General features: G+C 35.2%; 1 protein-coding gene across 2 annotated transcripts in view; it reads left to right on the plus strand.

The window, feature by feature from the left end:
• Csmd3 (CUB and Sushi multiple domains 3) overlaps nt 1-11,859 on the plus strand; it is a 952,990-nt gene that overhangs the window by 885,713 nt on the left and 55,418 nt on the right. For both annotated transcript variants that reach the window (XM_026785886.1, XM_026785885.1), the window contains 3 exons: nt 1,912-2,100; nt 2,460-2,606; nt 3,658-3,846. In XM_026785886.1, coding sequence (XP_026641687.1) covers nt 1,912-2,100; nt 2,460-2,606; nt 3,658-3,846 — 525 coding nt within the window. The remainder of the gene's footprint in view (nt 1-1,911; nt 2,101-2,459; nt 2,607-3,657; nt 3,847-11,859) is intronic.

The raw sequence follows: 11,859 nt of genomic DNA on the forward strand, positions 1-11,859 counted from the left end.
AAAAAAAAGAAAATTCTTAAATGAAATTAAATAAACTAATCTCGGCAACTTTTGGGTTTCACAGTCCAGCTTTTTCATGTTTTCGATGTCTCAGTTCTAAAACCAGAATTTTCCCTAGATTACTATAAATCATATTCTGCCTCCTGTAGAAAATGCAAAGCAAATTCAATAACTAGTCACAGACACTTGAGAGGGTCAATAAAAATTAATTATTATTTGATTATTGATTAGAATAAATCTATGGACTTTCTTTATGAAAGCATTAGTTGACAATGTATTTCAGACTTACCAGTTTTGTTTGAGTTAAATTTAACAAACTTAGCAAAATACTCATTCCTTTTAAATTTTCTAGAACACATCTACTATACCATTTTCAGTCAATTTATAAATTATTTGATATTTTCATTTTTTTCTTAAAGATGAAAGATTACTTTCATGTTCAACTCTAGATACAACATAGAATTAACAATAGGATGTTTATCACTATACTTTATAGTTAATTTTACAGATCTGAAGATTTGTTCTGGCCCATTTTCTTTTCAAATATTCCAAGTTTTCCACAGAGAGAGTAGCTTTACATGCATACAATTCACTATTATTTATTTTTATTCTTGTACTTTTTGAAACATTAACTCAAAAATATTAAATTGTCCAAAATATTAAACTGCACTTCATAAATTATGAATATGCTAATCATTTATCTATTTTAGTAAATTCTACCTGTTATTTTGCTGTTTTAAAGTAGAATTATTAAAACAAATTATTAAGATCAGGACCTAATTATTTTGATGGCTTAGCTTCTAATACCAAAACTGTAAAATGTATGCACACTAGTTGAATTAGGAAATGGTCTGTGGTTTATGACCAATCTATTAAAATTTTAAAAATATTGTGTTCCATTATTCTCTTGATAGTTAAGTGTCCTACTTAAAACACTGAAGTAGGGTATAGTCTTAAGTTAAAAACATTTAACTGTTATATACTGGGTGGTTTATTATAGTAATGTTGTTCATTTTAATGGAGCATTTTAGTTTTTACTAGCTCTAATCCTGTTGTTATGTATGGATTTATTTATGCACAATATGATACATAGTGAACAACACTATACTGAAAACCCTATGATCTACTATTTATTTTTAAATGCTGTCTTTGGAGTAATTAAGGCCTAATAATTACATTATTCTCTATTTTAAAACCAATATTAAAGTAGATATCTCGACTATTTGTTCGAACATACAAATTATATGAACCCGAGATTAAAATTCATTGACTCTGGGTAGGGGTAGGGGAACATAAATACATTGTTTTGTCATTCTAAGAATGTACTATTTTGAAGAAGCAGAATAACTGGAGAATTTGTGTTTTAGCCAGCATGTAGGAGCTAACATCAGGAGCTGCAGGATACCTGGTGACTGGGAACCATATAACGTCCTTATAGCTAATCACTTTCCTGAGACCAGAAAGAAATTTTCATGAAATAAGCCTTGAGACAGTGGTATTTTGTTATTGGACCGTGCACCCTAGAGGGTTGAAAGTTTAGAATGAGAAGAAATTGAGTTGGAAGTAAGGAGAATAAAGTATGGGCAATATATAGATAGCAAGTCAGAGGAAAAGATACAAGAGCAAAAAACTAATTAGGGATATGTGAAGAAGTAAAAGAACTAAACACATGGTCTTTATATATTTATTTATCATAAAGAAGACATTTTCAATGTTATGGAAAGACGAAAAAATACAGTAAATTTTTAGGCCTCCATAAAATATTTTACATAGCACCTTAAAAAATGTAATTTAACACAAATTCCAGCTACTATCTTCTTTTTGTTTATGAAGGTAAAACAATCATTGGGTATTAAAAATACAACTTCTGTGTATATTTTAAAATATTAGTAATGATGCCTTCTTTCACAGTGCTCTGTCCTGCCAATGAATTAAGACTGGACTCGACAGGAGTCATACTGAGTCCTGGATATCCTGATAGTTACCCAAATCTGCAGATGTGTGCCTGGAGCATCTCAGTGGAAAAAGGCTATAACATCAGCATGTTTGTTGAATTCTTCCAGACAGAAAAGGAGTTTGATGTTCTTCAGGTGTATGATGGTAACCATGGGTCATATTTCCTGGATATTCACAAATTCAGTGGAAACACGCTAACCATACACATAAATGTTCAATATTAACAATTGCTTATGCTACTTTTATCTTATAGATATTGTTTTAACCTTGTGGACTCCATTCACTATGAGAATTGTTGTTAGTCTAATAATTTTTATGCGTTACAGTTTAAAGAAATCATTAAAATGCTTAGGGAAATCATTTTGTATTAGGTTTCTCTTACTGATAAGGAACATTGGGTATAAAACCACTTTAATATTCCATACTATTTTAAGCATACGAACACTGAAAATAAATGGGAATGCATTTATTTATATCTATATTCCATTATTTTCTCTCTAAAGGACCAAATATTCAGAGTCCGGTGCTTATTTCCCTCAGCGGAGATTATTCAAATGCTTTTAATGTAACAAGCAATGGTCACGAAGTATTTCTTCAATGGTCCGCAGATCATGGCAATAACAAGAAAGGCTTCAGGATAAGATACATTGGTACGTGATGTTTAGAATTTTAGCAACTATCTTACTTCCGTCATTGTGGAAACTATTATTAAAGAGTTAAAATGGAATTAAGAGTTAAGATGGGCTGGAGCGATGACTCAGCAGTTAAGAGCACTGACTTCTTTTCCCGAAGACCCAGGTTCAATTCCCAGCACATACATGGCAGCTCACAACTATCTGTAACTCCAGTTCTAGGAGATCTAACACCCTTACACAGATATCCATGTAGACATATATGCAGGCAAAACACCAATACTTATGAAATAAATATAAATACATTTAAGTAAAGCTCAGCAGTTTAGAACATGTATTGACCTTGCAAGTGTCTGTATTCTTTTCGTATGTTGGCTCACAACTTTCTGTATCTCCAGTTATAGGAGATGTGACACCCTCTGTTGAGCTCAGCTTATAGGAGTCACATGTTTAGTGTACATACAAGCACGCAGACAAACACTTATACACAGAAAACAAGAGAAACAAGTCAAAAACAGACAGAGGAATCTAGATAATATTCAGTTTTAAATAAATAAAAATTACAGACAGTCCATTTATGATTTTTGAATAATTTGGGGTAATATCTCTGTGCCTGAATTTCATTCTGTGATGAAGTAATTCCACCCTCCCCTTTAATTAATTATCTAAACATTAGTGACTTCTTGTTGGGGAATCAAGTGTGAGTGGGGTACATTTTATGAAATTCCCAAATAATAATAAAAATATATTGGGGAAAAAAAGCTTATAAGGTATTTCTTGTATTTGGTGATACATCGCAGAGCTTTTGGACATCCACAGGTGACAGAATGAACTGAAAAGCACACATGTAGATGACAATAAAAATTGGGAGAGAGTAGAGGTAGCCAAGCATTTTACAAGCCATGTGAGTACACATTTTAAAAGAAACTAAAATATACATTCGCCATTGAAATAAAACAACCACGGGCTTACTCTTAAGTCAGCGCTAATTGCATAGCTGTTTGTAAACTTGGATGAGAGAGAACGTCTGGTTGTTGATTAAGCAGTGATCACTCTTTCTTCTGGAAAGCCTTCTACTGCAGCACCCCGGAATCGCCGCCCCACGGATACATCATCAGCCAGACAGGCGGACAACTGAACAGTGTGGTGCGTTGGGCCTGTGATCGAGGCTTCCGACTCGTTGGGAAGAGCAGCGCCGTGTGCAGGAAGTCCTCCTATGGGTATCATTCGTGGGATGCACCGGTCCCTGCCTGCCAAGGTGAAGTATCTTATCCCCAGACAGAAAAGGCATTAATAAACGATTAACCTTACCTTTTTAATGTTAAGCAGAAAATGGACATTATCAAGTTTACATATTTAGAAGCAAATCATAGAGTCATTCCTGGAAATGGATTCATTTCCATAAAATTGACTTTGAGAGGGACAAAGTGTACTCACTTTTCTTGGATGTTATATGATTAATTTGCCATATGCTTTTTTTTAAAAAAAAAAACAAAACAAAACCTATTTTATCCACAAACACAGTTACCTTCTAGAGAAAAAAAAAGATGGAAATTGAGTTAGTATATATGAAGGTAGTGCCTAGAATATATAAGAACATCATAGATTTTGTTCAACACCACAGGTTTGTGTTCTTTGGGAAAAATTTTATGAGAAAAGCTCTAGGTAATATCTGGTTATTTTCCTCTTTTGTGGTTTTATGACTCAGTAGGAATATATATCTCATTCTCATTTGTAATTTCTTAAAAAACAAAATACTCTGTGATATCTGGAACTTGTGATACCCAAATGACAAACTTGTTAATCAGAAAATATAATGTAGTGGAATCCTTGAATTAAGGTAGTATAATTAAGCCAATAAACTTAAACTATACAAAATAATGGCATAGTACTTAATCCCCTACCCACCTTCCTGCCCAGGAGAGGGTTTCTCTGTATCGTGCCCGCTTTGATGGAACTCTCTTTGTAGAGCAAGCTGGCCTTGAACTCTGAGATCTGCTTGCCTCTTCCCTTCCAAGTCTTGGGATTAAAGATGTGCACCACCACCATTTGACTTAAAATGCATTATTATTGCATATATACATGCAAAAATTGTATATACAAATATATTCACATATGTATACATATGTAGATGCATTATAAATTATATATGTATATAATGTAGAACATGAAAATAAATAATTGGTTGTAACTTGCATCTAATTTGAGAGAGAGCTTATAGAAAGGCTGACTGTTAACTTGAGCAATTTTCTGAGGATTCAGTTTGCCAGTATTTTATTGTAATTCTCTTTCTTGGTTGAGTCTTTGTGTGGTTTCGGTATTGGGGTTATTTTAGCCTCATAAAAAGAGTTCGGAGGCCGGCTGGTAGTGGCACACACCTTTAATCTGAGCACTCGGGAGGGAGAGGCAGGCAGACCTCTGGGAGTTCAAGGCCAGCCTGGTCTACAAGAGCTAGTTCTGGGACAGGCACCAAAAGCTATAGAGAAACCCTGTCTCGAAAAACAAAATAAAACAAAAAACAACAAAAAAAAAGAGTTTGGCAATGTTCTTTCTGGGTTTCTGTTATGTGAAACACTTTGAGGGGTATAGGTATTAGCTCTTCGTGGAAGTTCTGTTAGAATTATGCACTAAAACCATGCATACCTATTTTTTTTTTTTTGGAGGCTTTTGGTGACTACAGGGCAAGGCCAGTTTGGGCACCATCTCCACTATTGCTTAGGGTCTTAGCTCGCATCATCCTTGTGGATTCCTGGGAATTTCTCTAGTGCCAGGTTTCTTGCTAGCCCTGTAATAGCTCCCTCAATCAAAGTATCTTTTTCTTTGCTCTCCATCTCCGTCCTTTCCCCATCTTGACTATCTCATTTTCTCAAGTTTTTCTCCCATTCCCCTTCATTCCTCCTCTTGAGTTTTCTTCCTCCCTCCTCTTCTCCTCTCTTCTTCCCCTTCCACCCTCCCTTGTTCTCCCATCCCAGTGCTCCCAATTTTATCAGAAGATCTTGTCTATGTCCCTCTCCCCAGGGGAATCTATAAATGTTTCTCTTAGGGTTCACCTTGTTACTTTGCTTCTGTAGGGCTGTGGACTATAGACTCATTATTCTTTGCTTTAAAGCTAGTATCCACTTATGAGTGAGTACCTACCATGTTCATCTTCCTGGGTCTGGATTACCTCACTCAGAATGTTTCTTTCCTAGTTTGATCCATTTGAATTTAAATTTCAAGATGCCAATTTTTTTTTCTGCTCCATAGGACTCCATTGTGTAAATGGACTACATTTTCTTTATCCAGTCTTCGGATGAAGGGCATATAACTTGTTTCCCAGGTTCTGGCTATTACAAATAATGCTGCTTGTAGTATGATTTAGCATCTTTGGGTATAGACTGGTATTAGCATAAAACAGACAGATTGACCAAAGGAATGAAATCAAAGACCTGGATATTAATCCACACATCCATGAACACCTGATTTTTGGCAAAGAAGCTAAAATTATACAATAGAAAAAAAGAAAGTATCTTCAACAAATGGTGTTGGCATAACTGGATGTAAACATATAGAAGAATGAAAAAGATCTATATCTATCTCCATGTACAAAACTCAAGTCCAAATGGATTAAAGGCCTCAACATAAAACCAGTCACACTGAACCTGATAGAAGAGAAGTGGTAAACAGCCTTCAATGCATGAACACAGGAGACCACTTCCTAAATATAACCCCAGTAGCACAGACAATAAGAGCAACAATAAATAAGCAGGACCTCCTGAAATTGAGAAGCTTCGGTAAAGCAAAATTAATAAGACAAAAAGGCAGTTTACTGAATGGGAGAAGATCTTCACCAATCCCACATCAGACAGGGAATTGATCCCCAAAATATATAAAGAACTCAAGTAATTAGACATCAAAATTCCAAATAATTTAGTTGAAAATGGCATATAGATCTAAACAGAATTCTTGACAGAAGAATCACAAATGGCCAAAAGACACTTAAGGAAATATTCACCACCGTTATCCATCAGAGAAGTGCAAATCAAAATGACTCTGAGATAACATCTTACACCTGTCAGAATGGCTAAGATCAAAAACAGCAAAGATAGTGTGTGTTGAAGAGAATGTGGAGTAAGGGGAACACTCCTCCATTGCTGGTGAATGCAAACTTGTACAACCAGTCTGGAAATTAATATGGCGATTTCTCAGAAAATTGGGACTCAACCTACCTCAGGATCATTTTTTCTTAAGAGTCATTGGGAAAAGAATACTTGATCTCATGATATAATAATATTAGGAGTTAAAAGTATTTGAAATGACACTAAATCATATATATTTTAAATGGACATTAAAGTACCTTATATTTATCCTCACTTTATAGCTACAAAATTTTTATGAGTATGTATTTTAATGTATGTATATATACGTATAATCTTTATGTAATCAAAGGTTTTATTTTTTATTAAGTTTAATTGTTTGTCTGTGTGCCTGTGTATGTACACGAATATGTGCAGGTGAATGAAGGTATTTATAGATATTGATTTCTTTGGATGCTAAAGCCGGAGTTTAAGGTGGCTGTAAACATTCTTGTCATGGCAATCTGGAACTCTGATTCTATTTCCAAATGACTGGATTGGCATTAAAAGAAAAATCATCTGTAACTTTTTGAAAACATCAATTGTTACCCAAAGTCAATGAGATCATGTAACTAATTTTAGGTATATAATATCACATTTCATATGCTATATCACAATATTTTGTCTTTATTTGACAGTTTTCTATTACAATTAACAATTTGAAGCCTAGTAGAAAAGAAAGGTATTAACCTTGTAAAATTACACAGTATTTGTTTTCAAAAACACCATGTCTTTCTCACAAAACTGATCTCGTATTTTTATCAAAACATTTAAAAAGATTATTTTGTAAAAATGTGTTTGTTGTATGTTTGACCTATGTGTTTAAATACTTCTAAGTAAGTCACTGGAAAGAGTTGTTTATGTAGTACAAACTTTTAATGCCACTTCTGTTTACATTCTTCAATGAATTATTCTCCTTGCTTGTCAGTGTCTTAGATATCCTAACATTTACTTACATAAGTTTTAGTTAGACAACACGAGCAAGTTATAACTAGAAAATTTCTTTGGCTCTCTGTGTTGGCATTTCATTATATAAGTGTTTCTTTTGGAATGTCAGATAGCCACTGATTGACAAGCATACAGGAACCAATGTTAAAATGGGAAAAATTCCATTCCATTATACAACTAGGCACTGTTGTTATGAGGTGTTGGGACCATTTGGAGTCTGGGCCTTCAGCTGGTCTTCCCTGCTAGAGCCTTCTGATTGGAGTTACTAAAAGCTGTGCCTTGCCTAGAAGATCAGAGGATAAGGTTTTCACCTGCTGGCCCACTTGACTGCTGGGTATTTAAGCCTCCATGGTGCTATTTTAAAAAAGGGCTTCTTACCAGTCTGTGTGTCTGTCAGTCTCTGTGTGTGTGTTTGTGTATTTCAACCTCCAGCCCCTTGCCTGTAGCTCACGAACTGAATTGCAGTGCATAGAGCACAGACAGGGGGCACAGTGCTCAGCAATGAGGAAGCAGTGGCTTTGCAATCCTTGCTCCTCCCCCAATATAGTATCTTCTATGGATTACTTGTGAATTTCATACAATGCACCATGATCATTCCCACTTTCCATTCCCAAGTCCACCATCCCACCCTTGTTCCCCCAGCAAAAAAGAAAAAATATATATATACCAAGTCCAATTTGTGTTGTCCATATACTCATCAGAGCATGATCAAGCTCTCATTGCCCAGCCCCTTAAAGATAACTGAGTCCTTCCCACTCCCAACCCTATCAGAAGCTATCACATATGAAGAGCTAGACTTCACTATCTTTCTCTCAATTTTTAAGGACTCTCTTCAATGGTTCAGACTGTTTCTTTTATTTCTTTATGTATTTATTTATTTGGTGGAGGGTTAGAAGGTTGTCACAAAAGCTTTCCGTGTCTCTCATTCTAAATTCTGGGAGTGTTGTCGTCAATACCAGTGCAATGGAAGTGCGTCCGAAAGGCCAAACCTTCTCATCATTCCAAACAGTACATTAACTGGGACTAAGCCCGCAATTGTATGAGGGCATTTTCATTCAAACCATCACAGAAGTTAAAACCGAGCTATCTGCAAACAAGGTATTGGTCTAGCCATTTGACTATGGCATAGTGTACTTCAGCCATACGTAACCCGTTTTTCTAGACATATAAGGAATTTATACTATTTAACTACATTTATTTTATTGTCACCTAGATTCAATACTGTGTATGTGTTCATGTTTGTGTTCTTATGCATGTATGTGTATTCATGTGTTTCATGTGTACTTTCATATGTGTTTGTATTTGTGAGTATAAGTGCATGTTTGTGAGTGTGTGTTCAGTAAATACTTTATCTTTGGCAAGGAGTATTGGGGAAAGAGGGCTTACAATTTAAATTACAATCACCCACATGAATATGAGAAAATATAAATATTGATGAAAGAGATATCATGGGACCATTTACTTTTCTAACAAACGTTAGAGATTTTGTAATTATAGAAAAGATAAAAACATAATTGTTTGAAATTGCTAATGTACTTTCTTGATTCGGTGTTACTTTTCTATTCAGAATCTTTAGGTCAGAAAATTGCAATAGATTAAACTATTTTGTAATGTTGATTCTTCTGTTAAGTTTTAAATGGTTTGTATTGACTTGACTACGTTCCACTCATTATGTTCCATTCATGTATATACATAAATTAAATACATGGTAGATTTTACAAAGTAAAAAGAAACAAGTTTGTTCTGAATTAAAGGATTGATAAACAGAAATGACCTTCAAAATATTTAAGTAAAAGACACTTCTCTGTACCTTATATATTTTGCTATGTTGAGAAAAGTAAGTCTAGAATTGTTGCGCAAATTCTAATTGTTCTTAATAATAAAAACCTGGAGTCAGATATCAGGGTAAATGCTAAAAAAAATCGAGAAGTAAAGGAGCCAGTCCTTAGGGTGACCTTTTACCTCTCTGGAATCCTCAGACCAAAGTGGCCAAGATCCTGACTCTGTGGATCCTTAGACTGACTGCTGTGAGCTTTCCCTCCTCCCGCCTTACATACCTCTCTCTGTCCAGTCCTGTCAATCCTTTCTCCACCTTCCTAGTGCTGGGATTAAAGGCATGTGACTTAACAGTACTGTGATTAGAGGTGTGAGCCTCCCTTGCTCCATTTCCCTTTTAGACTGATTCAATGGTGTTCTTGAACTCACAGAGATCCCTCTGCTTATGTTTACCAAGTGCTGGGATTAAAGGTGTGTGCCACCACTGCCTGGCTTCTATGGTTAACTATTGTGCCTAGGTCCACACACTCATCTTCAGGCAAGCTTTATTTGTTAGATCACAAACAAAATAGCACCACATAGAATTATTTACATATTGCCTCTTTCATAATCCAAAAACTATTCATACGTTTAAGGTATTGCACTAAATATATACCAGATAATACTTGGTACTGAGGTGACATAGACACAAATACATTCCTATGTCTTTATAGACATGCCAAGTGGAAATACAAATATCATATTTTCCCCTTGTATTGAAAATAGATATCTTTCACACCTAATACATCCTGATGATGGATTTCCCTCTATTCCTCCCAGTTCTTCCCTACCTCCCTCCTATTCCTGTTCAATCACTTTCTGTCTCTCATTAGAAAACAGTCTTCTAAGGAATAATAATAAAATATAATATAATAAGGTAAAAAAAAAAACTAACTCTCCAAAATAGGACAAAACAAAGAGAAGGAAAAGAGTCTACAATGAAGCAAAAGAAAGACAGACCAACAAATTCCCACAGTCAGAAATAACACAGAACTGGAGGCCAAAATATATACACTAAGTTTTGTAAGGTAGAGAGAAAAATATATAAATAAAATAAAAATAAAAAACTACATAAAATTTAGAAAAGTAAAGAAAAAACATGACATAGCATAATGTGACAAAGAACTTCCAAAGATACCACTGAGTTCCTACTGCTGGCCAAGTTTCCCACCCTTTAGAGAAGTTTCTTTCCCTGGTGTGATTCTGTGACTCAAAAAAACAAAAACAAAACAAAACAAAAAAACAAAAAAACACTAAATTTTCATTTGCAAGTGGTTATCAGTTAGAGGTAGCTTCTGGATTAGCGATAGGGTCCTGTCACCACTCTTCTTTTAACCTTAGAACCCCATCTGGGAAAGACCCGTGCAGGCTCTCTGGATCCAGCATCATTGTATGTCAGTCTACGAGACTGCTCATGTTGATTTAGAGGGCCGTGTTTTCTTGGTGTCCTCCATCTCCTCTGGATCTTATGATCTTTCTGCCTCCTCTTCCTCAGGGTTCCTTGGCTCCAGAAGGAAAGGATTTGATGGAGACTTCCCATTTTGGACTGAGTCTTCCAAAGTCTCTCACTCTCTGCTGAATGTCAGGCTGTCAGTCTCTTTATGTGTTCCCCTCTGCTTGCAGGGGGAAGCTCTCTGATGATGGTTGTACTGTTTTTTATTTTATTTTATTTTTTAAATTTCTTTTAGAAAAGTAGTGTTTGCTTTTATTAGGTCCCTGGGCTATCTTCTCAGGTTCTTGGTCATCCAGGCAGTTGTTGGGTAGTGGTTTTAACTCATGGAATGCGCTTGACATAAAATCACACATTGGTGGGTTAACCCCACAAGGTTTGTGCTGTCCTTGTACGAGCACATCTTGCAGGCAGGACACCAATGTTAATTGAAGTCTTATGGACTAGGTAAAAGAATTTTATTTTATTTATGGTCCTAAATGCTGTCAGGCATTGGTTGAAGTAATTATATAATTGTTTATCATCTAGGAAATGCTTATTGTGTAATTTTGGACAAACATGGACAAGAGTCCGTATGTAGAATTTATATATAGTATTTTAAAGGCAAATGAACTGAAATATACATGTAAATAAATGTCTGTGACAACATAGCACAGAAAAACTAATGCTCACCTAAGCTAATGTGTTGTAGTTTAAAACTAAGCATCTAAAATGAAATTTAGAAAGTTTATAGTTATGTTTGCAAGAATAAATCCTGGCCTGCTATTTATTGAACAAGTCCCACGTGCACTCTGCTATCGTTAGTGCCTATCACACTTTGTGGCTATTCTTAGGACAAGAAATATATTTTGGCTAATATTAATCTTTTTTTAAATTTATTTATTTAATTAAGGATTTCTGCCTCCTCCCCGCCACTGCCTCCCATTTCCCTCCCCCTCCCCCA

Source organism: Microtus ochrogaster, linkage group LG3 (genome assembly GCF_000317375.1).
Source record: "Microtus ochrogaster isolate Prairie Vole_2 linkage group LG3, MicOch1.0, whole genome shotgun sequence".
Taxonomy (NCBI): Eukaryota; Metazoa; Chordata; class Mammalia; order Rodentia; family Cricetidae; genus Microtus; species Microtus ochrogaster.